At 62.2% G+C, this 20,217-nt stretch overlaps 2 protein-coding genes across 2 annotated transcripts; one reads left to right on the forward strand and one right to left on the reverse strand.

Moving 5' to 3' along the window:
* Window positions 1-2,685: 2,685 nt before the first annotated feature.
* On the reverse strand, window positions 2,686-8,055 carry DES (desmin). Its single transcript, XM_066553598.1, has 9 exons — window positions 7,450-8,055; window positions 5,927-5,987; window positions 5,655-5,750; window positions 5,404-5,565; window positions 5,189-5,314; window positions 4,279-4,499; window positions 4,096-4,145; window positions 3,732-3,814; window positions 2,686-3,610 (listed from the first exon to the last, which is right to left on the reverse strand). The coding sequence occupies exons 1-9, from the start codon at window positions 7,998-8,000 to the stop codon at window positions 3,569-3,571; spliced, it is 1,392 nt and encodes a 463-aa protein (XP_066409695.1). The 5' UTR covers window positions 8,001-8,055; the 3' UTR covers window positions 2,686-3,568.
* Window positions 8,056-14,407: 6,352 nt separating this feature from the next.
* DNPEP (aspartyl aminopeptidase) lies at window positions 14,408-19,862 on the forward strand. The gene is made up of 16 exons (XM_066553310.1): window positions 14,408-14,413; window positions 14,702-14,796; window positions 14,927-15,002; window positions 15,079-15,167; window positions 15,241-15,354; window positions 15,678-15,803; window positions 15,931-16,061; window positions 16,420-16,504; window positions 16,925-17,032; window positions 17,264-17,341; window positions 17,673-17,756; window positions 18,043-18,203; window positions 18,350-18,389; window positions 18,727-18,828; window positions 19,183-19,350; window positions 19,746-19,862. Exons 2-16 carry the CDS (start codon window positions 14,791-14,793, stop codon window positions 19,794-19,796), a joined length of 1,419 nt encoding a protein of 472 aa, XP_066409407.1. The 5' UTR covers window positions 14,408-14,413; window positions 14,702-14,790; the 3' UTR covers window positions 19,797-19,862.
* The last annotated feature ends 355 nt before the right edge of the window (window positions 19,863-20,217 follow it).

Consider the following 20,217-nt stretch of genomic DNA (forward strand, 5'->3'; position numbering starts at 1 on the left):
TTCGGTACCAGCGGAGGCTGGGCCGGGGGTTGCCCACCACCACCACTCGCAGCCGGATGTCACAGCCGGTGCCGATCGCTGCATTCTTCAGTTTCCTCACAAAGCTCGGCGCTGCCAGGCGAGCTGAGCCCTCCTGGGCCGGCCCCGGCTCTGCTGTGACCTTGGCGCGCTTCGGGGGGATGCCGGGGCTCGGCGGGGCCGCCCGAGGCTCCCCGGCAGCCCTGCTCGTGCCGCTGCGCCCCTGTGCCCGGTGCATGGTCTGCAGCTCCCCCAGCACCACCCGCCGCCCCTGTCACCCCAAACCCGCACGTTGTGCCCTTCTTCTCCCCCTGCCTGCAGTCTGGGGGCGCCGGGTGCCTGACTGGGGCGCTGGGGCAGTGGCGACCCCCCCAGTCCGAATGCCCTCCGGTGCGGTGCCTCCCCCCACAGGCTGCAGCCCCAGAGGTCGCAGCGCTGTGGGCAAGCGAGGGACTATATTTAGGCTGGGACTCGGTTCCTGCTCGCCCAGCAGCCCCTCACCAAGCGCCCGGTGCAGCGTGGCGCTCACACCCCGCGCTCTGCTGCAGCCCCACGCCCGCCCAGCGCCTCGGCACCTGCTCCTCGCCGGCCCGGTGCGAGTCCCGCGGGTGCTGCCCGCTCGCTGCGCCGTCCCCGAGCTGGGGCCGTGGCGTCCCCCCCCTCACCCGGCCCGTCCCGCAGCCCACGGCGAGCTGCGCTCCCTCTGCCCCCTCTCCTGAAGTGGCAGCTGCCTCTGATATGTCACATTCCTTGGCTGGGCTCCCCCTCTCTGCGCCTGCTGCCCCGTCCCTGCAGCCCAGCTCCACTTGCAAAGATAGAAAAGGGCCAGCACCTTTCCATATTAGCTGAGAGGCTCGGGGGGGGACCCAGCCTTCCTCCCCCGCTTCCCCTTCTCCGGCAGTGTCATTGGATCGGGGCAGAGAGAGACCCTGACGGCATGTGGAGGGAAAGGACACCGTCATGCTTCCTGCATCGCAAGACCCGGGGCAGGAGCCAGCCCTTCAGGGCCCCTTAGCTCCGATCCCAGCAGGCAGCAGAGCTGGGGCTCTCAGCATCCCTGACCACCACAATCCTCCCTGCCCGGAGGGCTGCAAATACGGCAGGACTCCAATTCTCTGAGCCCCTGCCTCTGCCCTGGGCAGTGTGGCTCCCGCCAGCCCTGCTGGAGCTGCTCGGCCTCGGGGCATCCTGTGGGAGCTACCACACGGCGGGCTCCGGGCAGTGAGCAGTCAGGCACGGTCTGTGCCAGGTGCTGCCAGGCCATCCCTGGGCATGGCAGGGCTTCCCCATCTCCTGGAGCCTCGGCAGCCTCGGCACCTGGCCCCAGCCGCCGCGCCAGGGGCTGTAAATCTGCGTGAGCAGGAGGCCAGCCACATGACACGGCGCTTCCCAGCTGCAGGCCAGCCCCGGCAGCTCTGGCACAGCCCACTGCCACCAGCCTAAGGGTGCCAGCATCAGTGGAGAGCATCACTGGCAAGGAGGAAATCCCAGGATTTCCCAGCTTGGATGGCTGGGGCACAGTGGAGTGGGATATGATGCCTTGCTAGACCCACAGGCTGGCTGCAGAGTGGTGGAGCCAGCCCCAGAAGAGGCCTGGGGGCCTCTTCCCTGCCCTGCAGGCAAAGGAATGTCTGTCCCCAGCCTGCCCCCAGGGGTTGAACTCTGGCACAGCCAGATGGGCCGGCAGCGAGGGAGGTGTCATCCCAACCCAAGTAAGCCTGGGGACTGTCCACGATGTCACAGGGCCACCTGCTGGAGATATCCCTTGAGATCCAACACCTCCCAGCTGGGGTTTGCCACGCTGGCCTCTCCATCAGGGACACCCCCAGACCACTCCCCACTGCTGGCAGTAGCACATGCCTTGTCCCTAAAGATTCACCCTGTGCCAAGCCCACTGCCCCCCTGGCATCTGCTGCTGGCAGACTTCTGTGGACGCTCCAACATCTCCCAGGGCAGAGCAATCCTGAATTGCTCTCCCACATGGGATGCTCAGCTCTGGGCTCCACTGCAGCATCCCCCATTGCTGGGATGAAAGAGCTGAAGCCAAAATGCCCACAACCTGAGCACAGGGAGAGGGGCATGTGTGTTGGGATGAAGAGAGATATGGTGTTGGCAGGCTGAGGCTGGAGGCTGAGCCTGGGATGCAAGCACAGAGTGGTGGGTCTGATGCTCACAGGGTGAAGGGGTGTAGGACACTTAGGAATGAGGATGGCTCTGCTTGCAGGTTGGTGACACTTGGAGGGGCTTGGAAAAGTCCCAGGCAGATGTGGATTTGGGTAGGTTCCAGGCTGGGGTAAAAAGGAGGTGGCTGTGGAGCTGAGAGCCACCAGGACATGGTATGTGACCCTGGGTGTGTGAGGGAGATACAGGACCATCACCCAGAGCCCTTTTGAACCTGCTCAGGGCTTAGCTGTCACTGTTCCCTGTCCCAGCAGGACTTTCCCACCCAATGCAACTGGGAAACCCACCACCTCAGGCAGCAAAATGCTCGAGAACCGTCATTGTGAGAGACACACACCTTTTGGGGGGGGCAGCAGCCTAGGGAGGAGACAGCCCAAAGAGCTGCTGGCTCATCCATCCACCTGGCCACTGTGATGCCGCCCCCAGGTGCTGCCTCCCCACCACCCCACCCCCTCTCTGCCCCAGAGATGCACTGAGACCATAGGGTGATGCTCCGCTGTTTATTTCAGCCGCCTGAAGAGTCTCATACACGTGGTGGGGTGGGGGTGCATTGGGGCAAGGGTTGGGGATGCCTGCCCTGGCCCCCCGGGCCTCTCTCCGGCTCCTCTCATCCTCTCCCCCCTCTCTCCCATTCACTCACTCCTCCTCTCTCCTGTGTCCACCTACGGGTACCCTCTCGGCTGATGAGCCTGGCCCCACGGTGCAGCCTCCTGCTGCTGGGGGTCCCCGCCACGGGGAGGGGCGGGCACTGCCCTCCTCTGCCCCACGGGGCTGCCTCTGGGGCCGGGGGAGCGAGGGGCCCGAGCCCCCCTGGGCTGGGGGGACACGCAGGCTGGGCCCCCCTCTCTGAGCTGGGCAGAGAATAGGGGGCTCAGCCCAGACCATGCCTAGCTTCTCCCCATCCCTAGCATCGCACCCTGCACCTGGAGAAGTGCCAGCTCCGGGGCAGCCGGCGGTGCCGGTGGAGGGGCATGAGCCCCAAGCCTGTGCCCAGGGTGGGAAGGGGACTCTGGGGGGATCCAGAACCCGCTGCTGGGACCGTCCGGCTCTCCGTGGAGCTGGCCCAGGCCACCACCTGCTCCCCCCAGCCCCTGCCACCCGTCCCGTCCCTCCCTCCTGCCGCCCCCCGGCCCCGGCCTGATCCTGACGCTGGCGTTGCTGCTGCGAAGCTGCGAAAGCAGAGCGAGCCTTTAGAAGCCGGAGGAGAGAGCCCAGGGGGTGCGGGGGGCCCAGAGGCAGCTGCATGGGGGAGACTCCTCAGGCAATGCCGGGGGAGCGCCGAGAGGCGAGCTGGGGGGCAGGAGGGGGGCATGGCGGAGGGACGGAGGCAGGGACAGAAGGTGCCGGTGGGCTGCTGGCGCAGCCTCCTCTACAGCACTTCATGCTGCTGCTGAGTCGCCTCACTCACCACCTGTGGGAGAGAGGCACCGTGAGAGGCCATGCCGTGTCACAGCAGAGCCCCGGGTGTGGGAGCAGGCGCTGCCCTCGGTCCCCTGCCTCGCCAGCACCCTCCGGAGCCACCCTGCACTCACCTCCCCGTCACGGGTCTCGATGGTTTTGATCATCACGGTCTTTTTAGTGTGCACCTCGGAGCCCCGCTGCTCTGGGCTGGTCTCTGTAGGGGGAGGACACAGAGGATGGCACCACAGGGACATGTGGCATGGGGACACAGCCGTGGGGCTGGTGTCACCGAGGAGCTTCAGCAGCTTTGGTTTAACCCCCCCTCAGCTCACAGCAACACCCTAACAAGTGCCCCCATACCAGGGGCTCTGTGTGGCACCTGTGTGTCCCCAGCCTGCCAGCCTGGCTACAACCTCCCAGGAGGGACATATGCCCCAAAAGTGGGGAACATGGGGGACTCATCCCAGGTCCTCCTCCTCATGGAGTGAGACTCACCTCGGAAATTGAGTGCAGAAGCAAATGTCTGGTGCATGGGAATGCTGATCCTGTGGGAAAACAGAGGGGAAAGCTTAGTTCCAGCCAGCCCTAGCCCTCAGGTGTGTCCTCATAAAGTTGGACCCCCAAAAAACCACTGACCCTGCAGGTCGCCCCAGCTTGTCCTGCCCCCCTTCCACTCACCGGTTCTCCTCTCCCTCCAGCAGCTTGCGGTACGTGGCGATCTCCACATCCAGGGCCATCTTGACATTGAGCAGGTCCTGGTACTCACGCAGATGCCGGGCCATCTCATCCTTCAGGTGCCGGATCTCCTCCTCCAGGCGGGCAATGGTGTCCTGGTACCCGCCGGCCTCCCCCGCAAAGCGCTCCTCCATCTCCCGCATCTGCCGCATCAGCGAGTCATTCTGGGGAGATGGGCGTGCTCGGTGAGACAGGGGGAACCAGAGGAGACAGGGCTCACCTGGGGTGGGAACTGGGGATGCCAGGGCATTCTGGGAAGAGCTCTGGTCAGCCCTGGGCTGGGTTCAGCTGATGTGGGACCATGACGAGTGACTGTAACCCTCGACCTGCCCAGCACTAGACACCAGGGACTCACGGGGCAAGATGGGCATGTACTGGGCAACCCCAGAACTCTGGTGCCCAAATCCCCCAGCAAAGCCATCCTACCCCAGCAAAAGGGCACAGAGAGCTGCAGAAGCACTGGATGGCTGCCTGGGGGTGGCACTGGTGCCTGCTGGCTGGGTCCTGCAACCATGACTGTGCCAGAATGGGACTGTTGTGCCCTGTTTGTTTGCAACCACCTTGCCAACCTGCAACCAGACACCCTGAGCCCTGCGCCAGGCTGCCTGGAGCCTCCCAGGCTGGGTCACATTTTACAATCTGCACTTTGATTCCAGGACTCTGCCAAAACACTTTGCAGGAGCCCAGGCCACTGCTGGGGGAGGTGCAGCCCAAATGTGGGTACAAGACCCCCTGCAGCAGCAACTCAGAGAGCTGGGAAGAGCCCCCCACCCCAGAGATGTCCCTGAGCAGCCTTGGAGCAGCAGGTCCCTGCAGGGAAGCTGGGGATTTCTCAGTGCTGCCCTTAGCTCACCGTGCCCTTGAGGGCATCAATCTCGCAGGTGTAGGACTGGATCTGGTGCCGGTACTCCAGCATCTCCTGTTTGGCCTGCCTCAGCGCATCGTTGTTCTTGTTGGCCGCCTGTGTCAGGTCAGACACCTGGGGACAGAGCACCTGGGGTCAGTGGGGATGGCCCCGAGGTGGAGCCCGCTGCGCTGGGGCCAGCCCGAGCCCGCTGCCTCCTGCACCTTGGACTTGTACCACTCCTCGGCCTCGGCGATGTTCTTGGCAGCAATGCTCTCATACTGAGCACGGATGTCCCGCAGCGCAGCCGTCAAATCAGGCTTGGAGATGTCCATCTCCACCTGGATGTGCTGCTCCTGCAGCTGTGCCTGCAGCTCCCGGATTTCCTGCGTGGACAAGGCGACATCTCAGGGCACCCACTCCATTTTCGCCACTCTGTGAGTGCCATTGGAAAAGGGTGCCACTTCTGACCTACCTCTTCATGCACCTTCTTGAGGAAGGCGATCTCCTCCTGCAGGGACTCGATCCGTCTTTCCAGGTCAATGCGTGCTAGTGTGGCTGCATCCACATCCTGGGAGGGACACAGAATGAGGGATAGTGAGGGGTGGCAGGGAGAGCACGAGGGCTGGAAGGTGCAAAGCTGTGTCCAGGACTGTGCCCTGGTGCTGGGGCCAGGCTTCTGGGGGGAGACTGGGATGGGAGGGAGGGTAGGGTTCCCATGCCACACTTAAGGGGACAGGTACTCACAGCTCTGAATGCAGCGAGGTTGTTCTCAGCCTCCTCCTTCAGTTGGATCTCCTCTTGCAGCCTGTAAGCAGAGAAGGGAGACTAGGGGGATCTGGAGGGAGCTCCCTCCCTCCGTGTTAATGTCCCCGGGAGCTGTCCTTAAGCCCAGCATGGCCTGGTAGGAAGAAAACAGATTGTCCTGTGTTCCCGGCAGGCAGCAGGGGACTGGCGGGGGGCCAGGGGCTCTTCCTCCCATTCCCTATTATAGTCAACGCCAGAGAGATCACAAAGACATGAGGTCAGCTCAGTGCCACGCACACTGCCCCAGCCCTTATAGGGGAGAGTGACCAGCAGCTGGGGGGACAGAGCGCAGGATCCGACACAGGGAGTCCAAGAGATGGCCACCAGCTGAGCTATCCCAGGGAGAGCCACAGCACAGACAGGTTTCAGCAATGCTCTGGGATGGGATGTGAAGTGGGGACTGCTGTGGGGGAGGCACAGGTCAGGGCTGGAGATCCAGGCTTGTGTCAAGGAAGGGATCAGTAACACAGGCTGCATGTCAGTGGAAAGGCAGCGGGGAGGAGATGGAGGTGCCCAGGTGGTGCTGGCACATGGGGTGGCAGAAACCCAACACCCGTTTGTTCTGTGCCCTGCTCCTCCCCTGTCACTGAGAGTTCCTCCATGCCACCCTCCTCCAGCTCCCCAGCAACAGGGAGGACCCCAGCACTGGCCACCTGTGGTGGTGGCTGGGGTTACAGAAAGGGGCAGCAGGCTGTGTCACCCCGAGGGAATGGTGTCCCCAGGGCACAGGGTCCAGGAGGGAAGGTGCAGACCATCATCAGAACACACAGCTCCCCTTGAGTATCTGCCCCTACTGCCAGGTTCCCCACGCTCATCAGTCCCTGGGGGCTCCCTCAGCCTGGCCACCCTTGTGAATAATCCCCACTCTCTTCCCCAGCACCAGCCAAGTCCACAGCATTGCTGGAGTGTCCCACTGCTTACAGGGCACCATGGACACTCACGGCAGGCCTGGAGCATCCCTGGCCTGGCCTGTGGAAGTGCAGCTGCTTCCTCCCCGCCCTCCTTCACATCTGGAGCTGATAGAGCACCTTCCCTGGGTTACCCATCTCCTCACTTCTGCCTGCCTGCATCTGTCTGTCCATCCATCCCACAGAGCTCAGCTCTCCCGTGGGCCCAGCAGCCCTGTGTGAGCAGAGATGTGTGTGTGAGCAGATATGGGCATCCCGGGGTGAGGTGCACTTTGATCTCCCAGTCCTGTGGTGTCACAGCCCGGTTTCAGCCTCACTGCAGGGGACAGCACAGGGGACACCCCTGCTCTGGGAGCCACTCTCCCCTCTGGGTGCTGCCCAGAAAGTGGTCAATGGGGACAGAGTACCGGAGTCATGGTGGGCTCTGAGCACAAGGCACGAGGGTGGCAGAAAGCCCTGAAGAGATGCCTGGGCAAGCTCAGCTCCCACCCACCCCTAGGGATGGAGATGCACGGATGGATGCCCACAGGGACTCTCCAGACCCCCCCCACTCACTTCTGCTTGAGCTTCTGCAGGTCATCGAGCAGGTTGTCACGCTCAACCTCCACACGAGCCCTCTGGCTGGTGAGCACGTCGATCTGGCGCCGGAGCTCCCGCAGCTCCTCCTCGTACATCTCGGCCACGCGGGTGGGCTCCTTGCCCCGCAGGCGGTTCACCTCGGCCACCATGAGCGCGTTCTGCTGCTCCAAGAAGCGCACCTTCTCGATGTAGTTGGCGAAACGGTCATTGAGCTCCTGCAGCTCCACCTTCTCGTTGGTGCGGGTCTGGAGGAACTCCTGGTTCATGGCATCGGCCAGGCTGAAGTCCAGCAGCTCCCCGGAGCCCTGGTAGGCGCTTTGGTAGGTGCGCAGGGGCGTCACGCGGGTGGTGCGGAAGGTGGACAGGCTGGGCACGGCCGAGGTGCGGGACACCTGGTAGACGCGGGAGGTGACGGAGCTGCCGCTGCTGCCCTTGCTCCCGAAGGAGGCTCGGGGGAACACCGGGGAGCCGCCGAAGGTGCGGCGGTAGGAAGAGACCCGCTGGCTGGAGGAGTAGGACTGGCTCATGGTGGCGGCGTGGGGAGGCGAGGCCGGAGCAGGGAGCAGGCAGAGGGCTGGCGAGCGGCCGGCACAGCTCGGAGAGGCGTCGGGAGGGGACCGCGCGCCGCTATTTGTATCCTGCTGACATCCCCGCCCCTCCTGCCGCCGGGCAGCTGCGGGATGCTGCCGGGGGGAGAGGGCCGGCAGCCCCCGCCCACTGCCCCTCACCTGCGCGCACCCCCCGGCGGACGAGGAGCTTCGGGCACCCCCCGAGCTCCCTGGGAGGCTCTTCTTGCCCCGTCCCTGGGGGTGCGAGGGGAGGAAGTGGGGCAGACTGGCGGTGAACCCCCTATCAGGATGTAGTGGCACCCAAAGGGGGCCCGGACAGACAGACAGAGAGCTTAGGCTGACGTCATGAAGGGAAAGAAGGGAACCTTCACAGCATCACTTGACCCCCTTGAGCCGAACCCCATGCCATGTAGCTGTGGTCCCCAAATTGGTCTTGAGCACCCCAAATGGCCCTGATGATGCCCTGACCCACCCCCTGGCAAGAGCACCAGGCACAGGTCTCCATGTGGGGCCAGACTCCCTTCCAGAGAGTGAGCAAGGAGAGGGGCTGATGTGGGGGCACCCCTGCCCTGAGTGTGCTTGTACTGACCCACCACCTAAACCCTCTTTCTGACAGGGGGGCTGAGCACTGGCCAGGGTCTGGGTGCTTTTGGAGTGCTGCTGAGTGACCCCGAGCAGGTGCTGGGTCCGAGCCCCAGTGACGGTGACGTCAGCCCCTGTCCTCGCTCCGGCACATTCCCAAAGCAGCAGGCACTCAACCAAAATAGCCTTCCCAGCTCATACTCGTGGGGTGTGGGACACACAAACGTGGTATTTATAGTGGGGGAGGCACTCTGTTAACCCTTCTTGCTCCAGGCGTGTGGAGAGCACAGCTGGATGGGGACCCTGCCTGGAGCAGCCCTAGCCCCTCTCTGATCCCCATCACCCTAAGAGCAGAATGCGGTCCCCAGATTATCCCAAGGCACAGCAGGCTCTGCCCCATCTCCTCAGTCTCCCCCTTGGCCAGGAAGTACACTGGGGATCAGAAAGCCCAGCCCAGCTCCCCAGAAACTCCCAGAATGGGGAATTTCTAAGTCCATCTGAAAAGCCCCACTACAGCTTCCTGCACAAGTAGTGGGTCAGGTCAGAGACCTTCAGGGCCTTGCATAAACCCACGACAGCTGAAAAGAACATCCTGAGGGAGGGCACCTGTGCTGGGGGAAGCCCTCATGAGGGCTCCCCTTGCCTGGGCAGCACCCCCTCCTCCCCAGACCCCCAGCACACCTGGTGACCCCCAGCTCTGCCCGAGCTGGGCTGTTTTGGCTGACGTCAGCTGGCTCAGCCCCAGTGCCTTTGTCCCTGAAGGCCCTGCTGGAGGGGACCGCTGTGCCACTGGGCACAGGGTGACTCAGCAGCAGGACAGCACTCAGCCCTGCCTGGCCCTGCACCTCCCAGCCTTCTGTCCTGGCTGTAACACAGAAGCCAAAGCAATGCCACGGCTCACCCATGGCAGCATCAGCATCAGGCAAAGGCTCAGGCTTGTTCATGGAAGCATTTTCCACTGCCCTGGCTCTGGGAGGAACTCCCCCCTGCTGCTCTGCTCCATGTCACTTGGGCAGCCAGCTAAAGTTTGGGTCCCACAGACATGCAGGTGGGGAGGTGCTCAGTGCCCTGCATCCCTCCTGCTCCTCCAAGCCCCCATCCCTGGAGCCTGTCCCAGCCTCCCATTGCAGAGTGATGTAGCGTCTTCCCAGAGAGTACAAGCTGCCTGGAGGAGCCTGCCTTTAAAAGGGAAGGTATTTCCAGATGAAGTTGTTTCATCCCAGCTCAGGGAGAGAATGGAAGAAAGGGGGGGCTTGTGGGGGGAGAGTAGATGGAAAAACAGACAGCATCCTTCCTCCTTCTGGCCCCATTCCGAGTATGCCCTGCACATCCCAGAGCGCCGCACGTGTGCCCTGCCCGTGCCGCAAGTTCCAGCAAGTGGCCCTTAGCTGGAGTGCAGAGGGGCAGGTGGGTGCCCTGTGAGGGGCATCTGGGACAGCACACCACCAGGAACAGAGTTCAGCCATCCGTTTCCATGACCCCACCCCACTGCTGTGCCAGCTGGGACTGTGGGGAGGATGGACTCCTCAGGGATAGGGTCCAGAAGTGCCTGGCACCCTGCCCTGGTAGGTTTCAGGTAATGAAAAGGTGATGCAAATCCCATCTCAGGCCTGGGTAGCCCTTGTTCCCATCCTCATCCCACAGAGCAGGCTGGGGCAGGGTTGGAGTGCTCCAGGGAGGGGAAATGCACTCTTGGGCACTGTTGCTTGGAGGGGAAGCAGCTCAGAGGGGTTAACTAGGAGATGCTCCTGACCCTGCTCTAGGGCAGCCTGTTTGAAGTGGCTTTTCCTCAGCTGTAGTGACAGCCTTCCGGCATGGCTCTGAGCAAGCAGGGGCCCCATGTCTTGCAGAGGGTGGACAAGCCTCTTAGGAAATCCCCGTCTGCTTGGGGGACCCAGCGTGCCAGGAAGGAGGGATGAAGAGCAGGACCAGAGACCCTGACTGAGTCCCAAGGACAAGATGCCAAACACTTTGTGCCAACTACAGACCCAGAGGCTGCAGAACGTGAGGAGGCTGCGGAGGCCAGAAGAGCAGGGCTGCCTCCTCTCCTGTCCTGCCTGTGCAGCCTCCCTACAGCTCCATCCCAGGCCAGGCTGACCCAGACTAGTGGAGCCTGGGAAGTGGCTCCTGAACCCCCGCTCTGGCCTGGTCCCAGTTTCCATCAAATCTTGGATGAGACTGCTGCCGGGAAGGCGTTTGGAGCTGGAATGTCAAACGACTCCCTCTGGTCATGACATCCCTGTGAGCAAAGCCAGCTGCATCCTGCAGCCGCCCCTCCCTCCTGGCCCTCCCTCCCTGCCGTTCCCCCAGGATTTAAACCCAGCACAGCCTCCTTGGGCTGTGGGTGTCTTGGGGCTTGAAGCTAGACAGGATGTGGGGACAGGGTGCTGGCCCTTCCTTGTCCCTATGCCCTGCCACCAGGACCCAGTGCCCCCTTTTGCCTGGCCTTAGCTCAAGGGTGAGTTGAGAGATGGGAATGAGAATGGGAATGAAGCAGCGGGGGTGTCCATTCCCCTCCCTCCTGACCCCTGGCTGTCTTCCTTCATCCCGCTCCTTTTACAGCCATGAGCCTCCCAGGCGCCTTTACCCTAAGAGGGAAGGAGTGTGTGGCCCATTCCCCAGTGCTGACGGATCCATGGTGCATGCTATTGTCTAAATAGGAGGTGGCTCTCCCTGCCTGCCTGGAGCAAGGCCCAGCCTGGCCTGCTGGGGTCCCAGGAACTGGTGGGTAAAGTCTGCAGTCCCTCCACAGCCGCTGTTCATCCTAGCTGCCCCCATGCCTTTGCCCATTCCAGAGCTCAGGACCAGGGGGTGCACAGACTGTCTGTCTGCTCCTGGTCCCCACCCCCATGTCCCCAGGAGATGGGGATGCTGAGGACGTTGTCCTGTCTGTGAGTGGCACAGAATGCTCGGCGTGCCTGGATGCCCCCACGGCAAGCATGGATGCCAGGGGTGTCCAGATGCAACCTGTATAGATGCTGGGAGATGTTTGCTCACCTCCCTTGGTCTTTGTATGTCCTCTGGGCAAGTTGTTGCCCCCATGTTTGACGAGCATGCTGGGGGTGAGCTGTTGCCCTGAGTTGTGTAGATGATGGGTGAGACCAGCTACTTCCATGTCCATGCAGATGCTTGACTCATACCCCTGCTCCATCACTCCTCTACAGCTGGCCCTGTGGTCCATGGGGATGTTAGGGATGTTCCCCCATCCCTGCTGCCTAGGGGCAGGCTAAAGGGTGTCCTGCCCTCATGGTCCAGGTGAATATCCCTATTCACCTGCCCAGTGGTGTGGAGATGCAAAGTTGCCCAGCCGCCCTTGTGATGCACATCGCCGTGGGGATGACAGAGCAGCTGAGTGTCCATGGGGATGCTGCAGGCCTTGATAGCATCAGCCATGCCAGTGAGATGAGGTAGCAGCACCCACTGCATTGCTGGTGGCTCACGTAAGGCATGGCGGCCGCTTGCTCAGCCTCCTGCAATTCCTGGGCGCTGATTTCACTTTCCCATGCTCAGACATGTGGGCCGGGATGCGGGGGACCGCCTCGATGGATGCCATCCCTTTGCTCATCCTGGCAGGGCTGGCAAGGGGGGGTCCAGGCAGCCTGGCAGGCCCTGGGAGAAGGGGGCGGCACTTCCTGGATCTCTGCTGTGTTTACAGTCTTTGTCCTGGGCCATCTTTCCATTAACCCCTTCCAGCAGGGAGGGCTAAGCACTGCCTGCCCATCCCCAGAGCCAGCAGGGAACACTTCTCTTACAAAGCCGGCCCAGAACCCCACCTGGGCTGCCAGGGGACATAGGAAGGACCACAGTGCCCTGTCCCTACTGGCCCTTCCCTGCCAGGCACCCCTGGGCACACATGAGCCCAGCAGCAGGGTGCATAAATGCAGAGGAGAAGCTGATGCCGTTTTGGAAGGGCTGCCCGTGGCCCCCCACTGCCCTGGATGATCCGTGGGGCAGCATGGGATGGGGGACAGCAGCACTGTCTTCCAAAGAGCACGGTGATGGGGTAGGGGGCAACCATAGCAGGTGCTGTGCAGCCCTTGGCGCCCAGCCAGGGGTGAGTCAGAGCCCACCCGGATATAGCCAGCAGGAGCTTTTTCTGGAAGTCCCGCTGTGCCGGGAATAGCTGTGGCACGCCCTTTGCTCACAGCGGCGGGGCTAGACGGAGGCCACACCCGGCCCTGCCACTCACTGCTGCTCTGACACCCCCGAGCCAGGCACGCCCTGCCCCTGCACACACACGCACACCTCGGGAACCATCCATCCTGAGCACCCACTGGGTACCCATCCGCTCTGGGCATCCACTGTCTGGGCAGCCAGGGCTCTAAATGTCCTCAGATGTCCCTCAGGCACAGCCTGGGAACCGTTCAAGAGCACCTGGCCCTGAGCTGGGTTCTGGCAGCAGGGGGGTGATGCTGGCAGGAGGAGCGTGGGGATGCTGCCTGGCACACAAGTCCCTTTGACACACGTATCCCAGCTCTGGGCTGGAGTGCTGGGTGCTCCCAGCCTGCTCCCAGCCTGCTTCCAGCCTGGCCTGGGAGGCCTGGCCCTGTGTTGTGCTGTGGTTGACATGGAGACCCTCCAGCTGTCTGTTTGCAGGGTGCCAGGCAGTGGGAGAGCTCGTTCTCATTTGGTGGTGGGGAGAGGCAGGTGTTTGGGGTTAGGAGCATAAATCCAGAGCTGTCAGGAGCTCTCAGCATGACAGGTCACAGGGTCAGGGGCAACAGGACCACCAGTTTCCAGTGCTCAGAACACGGACAGCGTCTCCAACTAACAGGGTGCTCACATGGGTGACTCAGGAGCTGGGAATCCAGCTGGCACCCAACACCTGGGCCCCATGCAGCACTCACAGGCTGCCACGTCCATCTCCCAAGGCCACATACCCATTGCTAGGAAGAAAGGATGCAGAAAGACTGATTGAAACCCGAAACCTTGCTGCTGCATCCAGCCCATTAAGAGAACCCAGACAAGGACGGGAGGCACCCTAATCCATGCAAGGCCAAGGGGTCCTATCCCTTGGGGTCCTTTCCCAGGAATGCCCCTGGGGCTGACAGGCAGCTTGGGTGCTGCCCTGCCACCGTGCCAATACTCAGAACCCAGTGCATTGCTGTCACTCAGAGACTTTTGTCTCCAACATGACACCATGGATTTGTGCCTTGTTTCCTGTGGGGGCCAGGCAGTGCCAAGGCAGGGGAGCAACAACGATGGGGGGCTGCAGCTTGGCCTGGACCCACCCCACTCCAAGTATACCTAGCCTTGGAGAAGCGAGTGTGTTTTCCTGTGCACCTGCACCCCTCTGCAGGCAGGCCAAGCCCCATTCTGGGGCAGTCCCTGCTCCCCCAGTTAGCCCTAGAACTGTGGCACACCGGGGCAGGATGGGTGACCATCGTTGTGGAGCCTGTCCCTGCCCCTTGCTTCCCAACCCCACCCCTCCTGGCTGCGTCCCTCTTCCACCCACCCTTAATTCAGCTGTACCCCAACCTTGTCAGGCTCTGTGTTTGCCTGGCCTGGACCAGGGTGCGGGCTGAGGGGTGCGTGGTGTGGATTGCATGGTGTGGGGTGAGAGTGCGAAGTGCATGGCGGGGGGTATAGTGTGGGAGGTGCAGGGTGTGGATCCTGGGGTCACAGGGTGTGGATTGCGGGGTGCAGGGGGTGAATGCGGGGTGCAGGGTGTGGATTGTGGGGGGCAGGGCTGGGTGCAGATTGCGGGGTGTGGTTTGCGGGGTGCATGGCCGGGTGCAGATTGTGGGTTGCAGGGTGCAGATTGCAGGATGCAGAGTGTGGATTGCAGGGTACAGAGTGTGGATTGCAGGGTTCAAGGTGTGGGTTGCGGGGTGCAGGGTGTGGATTGCGGGGTTCCAGGTGCGGATTGCGGGGTTCTGGGTGCGGATTGCGGGGTGCAGGGGGTGAATACGGGGTGCAGGGTGCAGATTGCGAGGTGCAGGGTGCTGATTGTAGGGTGCAGGGCCGGGTGCAGATTGCGAGGTGCAGGGTGCAGATTGCAGGGTGTGGATTGCGAGGTGCGTGGCCTGGTGCAGGGTGCGGATTGCGGGGTGTGGATTGCAGGGTGCGGATTGCAGGGTGCAGAGTTCGGAGTCCGGGTGCAGGCCGCGCGTTCCTCCAGGCCAGCAGGGGGCGCTGTTCGGGCCGGCGCGGGGCGGTGGCGGCCATGCAGGTAGCGGGCGGGCGGCGGGCGCGGGACGGGGTCGGGTCGGTGCCGCCCGGGACGGGGTCCCCGGTCCCGCGGGGGTCCCGGCCCGGGGCGGGGTTTTGCCGGCAATGTGCGGTGACGGCGGCGCCCACAGGCGGCGGCGCAGGGCTCGAAGGCGGCGGCGCAGGAACTGGTGAAGTTCGTGAACCGCAGTCCGTCGCCGTACCACGGTGAGCGCCCGCCCGCTCCCCTCCCCGGCCCTGTTCCTCTTCCCGCGGGCGGCCCTGACGGCTCTTTTCCCCTCAGTGGTGGCCGAATGCCGTAGCCGGCTACTGCAGGCTGGCTTCCAGGAGCTGAAGGAGACGGAGCACTGGGACGTGCGGCCGGCGCAGAAGGTGGGCCCGGCTGGGACGGGGCAGCGGGAGCCGGGGTGGACGGGGCATCTCACCTCTACCCCTCTGCCTCCAGTACTTCATCACTAGGAACTACTCCACCCTCATCGCCTTCGCCGTCGGCGGCCAGTTCCAGCCCGGGAATGGGTTCAGCCTGCTAGGAGCCCACACCGATAGCCCCTGCCTCAGGGTAAGGTCGCCCAGCTGGGTGCTGAGTTTTTCTCTGGAGTTCTCCAGTTTCATGCCACAAGCAAAAACTGTCCTGACTACCCCTGTGCCCTGCAGCATCATTGTTGGCTCCCTACACCTCCCAAATGTATCACCCAGAGCAGCCCTTGCATTGCTCTGCCTGCTGCTGTCTCCTCTGTGTCCCCGGTCCTGCAAAGCCCCTCACAGCACCCTGTGCTGGCAGCATCAGCAGTGAGGCTCTGGGCATGAGCTGCCCAATTCCCACCAGCTGCCCGTTCCCCAGCGCTTCATGGTGCCAGCAGTGACACCTCTGCTGTTGCCCAGGTGAAGCGTCGCTCTAAGAGGGGACAGGTGGGCATAGTGCAAGTTGGAGTGGAGACCTATGGAGGGGGCATCTGGAACACCTGGTTCGACCGTGACCTCACCGTGGCCGGGAGGGTGATCATAAAGGTGAGTCTGATTTAGGGCACGCATGGTTGGATAGCTGTATGTCTCTGGCACTGGGTACACAGAGTGGCGCCTGCTGCAGCCTCTCAGCTCTGCAGGCCTGGCCCCAGAAGGCCTCCTTGTGTTTCAGGACCAAGCCACGGGGCGCCTGGAGCAGCGCCTGGTACGTGTGGAGCGGCCCGTCCTCCGCATTCCTCACCTGGCCATCCATCTGCAGCGCAGCATCAATGAGAACTTCGGACCCAACACCGAGCACCACCTGTAAGGCCTGGCTCAGCCCCGACTCCTGGCCAGCCCTTGGGAGGGCTGGGACCCAGCTAGAGCAAAGCCCCGCCTTAGTTCTCCCTTTGGCAGCCACTCATTGCAGTGGGGAGATCTGCAGTGGCTTTTAGCCCCATAGAGTACTTCCAGGAGATGCTTCCAAGCATTTGGGAAAGCACACTGCAGTGTCCTGAGGTGGCACAATAGATTCATGTTTAAAATGTGCATTCTTCTTCCATTTGGCATATCATCATTACCTGGAGGAAGAAGGCAAACACACCAGGAAGGGTTGGCAATGTGTAACCCAAGCAGGTGAGGTGAGCAAAGCTCTGGGAGCTAATGTTGCTGACCCCCCCAGGGTTCCCATTCTGGCCACTGCAGTGCAGGAGGAGCTGGAAAAGGAGGTGCTTATGGAGTCCACACCTTGCAGTGCTGCGGCCCAGGTGAGCTGTGTGCCAAGGATCAGCAGGGACACTTGCAAGGACCTCATACTTGTCACCTTTGATTCTGAGTCCTCAGGGACCTGCCCCCACGTTCCCCTTCTCCCTGTGGACTGCTGGTAACCTTCCACTCTGCCTCACAGCTGTGTACACGGCCCATCTGTTCAGCCATCTCTCTCTTCTCACCCTTGCTTGCAGCCAGTGTGGAAGGGTACATCTCCCTGAGGAGGCAGGGCAGGGAGGGGGGCTAGCACAGGGCATAGAGCTGTGCTGGGTGAGGTGGGGGCTTGAACATGGGAGATGTCAGTAGGAGAGAGGACTCTGCCAATATAAGCAGGGTCAGGGACAGCTTTGCAAAGGGAAACCAGGAGTTTCTCCTGCCATCCACTGCCTGCCCTGCCCACAGCTCTGCTTTCTTCCCAGTCAGAGCGGCATAGTCCTGTTCTGCTTTCCCTGATCTGCCCCCAGCTGGGGGTGAAACCAGAGCAGATTGTGGAGATGGAATTATGCCTGGCAGATACACAGCCAGCGGTGAGTAAGGACAGAAATCTCCCTCTGTCTGCACACAGCCTACAATCTGGCACTACACAGGTGTTACCTGGTGCGTGTCCTTTGCCTGGGGTGTGCCAGGGCTGGGAGCTCAATGGAACTAGAGCGAGCTGCTCCTGAGGGGCAGAGATAAGGGTACTGGCATGGGAACCCAGTGGCAGGTACTTTTTGGTGACCCAGAGCTTGTGCCCTACTCCTCTTGGCTCTCTGCAGACGCTGGGTGGTGCCTTCGATGAGTTCATCTTCTCCCCACGTCTGGACAACCTGCACAGCTGCTACTGCGCCTTGCAGGTGAGAGGGGAAACAACCTGGAGACTGCAGCATGGCCCCCATGCACCCCAGCTCAGCTTTGGGCTGGCCAAAGGCTCTGCAGGGAGTTGTGTTCTCATGGAATGGGTCTAGATAGTTGGAGGAGCTGGGGTTGGATGCCCCCTTTGCTGGGTGTGTGGGATTCCCAGCAGCTCGCAGGGGTGACTCCTGCTGTCACCAGGCAATGTCTGTGCCCACAGCTCCCTTCCTCCATGCTTTGGGCTCTCCTGGGGGATTTCCTGATGGCTCAGTCGTGAGATTCCCCGGATGGAGTGGTACTCATGCTGGTGTCCATTCCCCCCTAATCCTGCAGGCCTTGATTGACTCATGTGCAGCACCCTCATCCCTCTCCGAGGAGCCCAATGTGCGTCTCATCGCGCTCTATGACAACGAGGAGGTGAGCGAGGGCCACAGCCATGGGGTGGCTGGCACCAGAAGGTGCTCCATGTTCTCTGCTCTTCCCCAGCCATGCCTAGCATTGGAGAGAGCATCCTAGCAGGAGAGAGATCCCACAGCCCAGTGGAGGAAGCAGGGATTTGCTTACAGCCACGTGGAGCATGGCCCAGGCAGGGGTGGGAAGCACTGGTGTGGCAGGAAGCTGCTTGGCTGGCCTTAGGGAGCAGCTTGTCACTCCTCTGGCCCCTGTGGTGCTGCAGGCTTGTGCTGATGGTGATCCTTGGCAGGTAGGGTCAGAGAGTGCACAGGGTGCAGAGTCCTTGCTAACGGAGCTGGTGCTGCGCCGGATCTCTGCGTCGCCGCACAACCTGACAGCCTTCGAGGAGGCAGTGGCCAAGTCTTACATGATCAGTGCTGATATGGCCCATGCTGTGCACCCCAATTATGTGTGAGTAGTCTGAGACGTGCCACAGGCCTGACAGCTTGCCCTGCCACCTGTGGGATGTATCCCCATCACTCCCCAGGTGGTACAGACAGGACAGTCCTTGTTGCAGCAGGGTATGAGTAAGAGTGTGAAACACTTCTCTTTTGCAGGGACAAGCATGAGGAGAATCATCGTCCAGCCTTCCACAAGGTGAGGGCAGCCCTCTGCTTGGGTCTAGGATGGTTGCTGTCTGTCTGTCCTGCAGCACTGCAACCCAGCATTCAAATGGAAAATGTTTATCCTGCAATGGGATTTGACTATGCCACATGTCTGATGTTAATCACTTGGGATCCCAGTCTTGTCCACAGAGCTCCTCCCTGCTCTGAGCTGGGGCTGTCCCCATGGAAACACTGTCCCCATCCCCATGGGCTCACCCAGGAAAGGGAGAATGGATGATATGTTGGGCATTGCCTGGACATGGGTGTTTCCAGGGCCACCGACTGTTCCTGGGTCCCATCACGGGCCTGCGGTGCCTTCCTTTGTGCAGGGCCCTGTCATCAAAGTGAACAGCAACCAGCGCTACGCCTCCACGGCTGTCACTGAAGCTGTGATCCGGGACATTGCTGCCCGCGTGGGTGTCCCTCTGCAGGTGAGCAGGACTGGGTGAGCCCTCCTTGAACATCAGGAGTTTGGGCTGCAGCCCTGCCCGGGTTCATCAGAGGGGGCCTGTGCCAAAGCTCCACCCCTGTTACTATGTCTGACCCCACTGGGGTCTCTGTGCTGCCTGTTGCTGTGGGGCTCCAGCCCCAGGACTGCTTCGGGAGCAGGCTGGTGAGCAGAATGGAGCCTGGCCTGAGTGTGTCCTATCTCTGGAGCGTTCTTTGAACCCTGGCATGGGTCGGTGCTGCTTCCCTGCCCCAGGTCACCTCCCTTCAGGGCTGAGGGCCCGTGTGGGAGGCCATGGGGTAGCATGTGGAGCTGCTGAGGTCTTGTCCCCACGCAGGAATTCATGGTGCGCAACGACACACCCTGCGGCACCACCATCGGCCCCATCCTGGCCTCCCGCCTGGGGCTGCGTGTGCTGGACATTGGCTGCCCGCAGCTGGCCATGCATTCCATCCGGGAGATGTGCTGCACTTCAGGGGTGCTTCAGAGCATCACCCTCTTCAAGGTGAGCCCTGTGGCCCCCATCCTGTGCTAAAGCTCACTCCTTGCTCCTCTACATCTCCCACATCTCCATGTCCCCAACCAATCCCTGCTTTGGGGCTGAACCCAGCCATCCCACAGAGCTCCCCAGCTCTCTGGAGCAGCTCAGGTACTGGCTGCTTCCGGAGGTGCCCCCTCTCATCCCAGCCTTCCCCAGTGACTGCCATCCCTAAGTAGTTCCTATGGCAACCAGTGCTAGCCTTGAGTCAGCGATGGGTTACTATGGCGACGTGGTCCTGCTCTCTGCAAGTAGCTGCCTACTATGACGCTGTGACAGGGAGCTGCTGCCTGCCCCCACTGCCTGTCCCCTCACCCCGCACCGCCTTGCTCGGCCCACCCTGACAGCCTCTCTTCTTCCAGGGCTTCTTCGAGCTCCTGCCGACGGTCAGCAGCAGCCTGGTGGTCGACTGAACGTGGCGGGGAGGAAGTAGCAGTGGGGTTTAGTCCTGGGGCCATTAAAGCATTTCTGTCTCACCAGCGAGTGGTCCATGACTGGCTAGGGCTGACGTACGTGGCACTCCCTGGGGACTTCCATGGCTCCCACCTGTGCTCTCCTTTGGACCCATGAGCGAGGCCTATTCACCCATCTACAATCCCTTGTCGAGGGGTGCTGGAGGTCCCAGCTAAGGGGCCGAACAGGGCTCGGCTTTTCCTCAGGGAGAGCTGGCGGGAGGATGTCCGGTCTGGTGCAGCGCTGGGGCCGCCCCTTTCCCCAGGAACGAGCCTGCGGCCGTGTGCGCAGGGATCTGCTGGCGCCAGACCCGGAGCTGCTCGCCGGGGCTGGGACAGGGGGTCCGTGCCCGGGCCGGGAGCTGCCTTCTGCCCGCGGCCG

This window comes from Molothrus aeneus, chromosome 7 (assembly GCF_037042795.1).
Source record: "Molothrus aeneus isolate 106 chromosome 7, BPBGC_Maene_1.0, whole genome shotgun sequence".
NCBI classification, from domain to species: Eukaryota; Metazoa; Chordata; class Aves; order Passeriformes; family Icteridae; genus Molothrus; species Molothrus aeneus.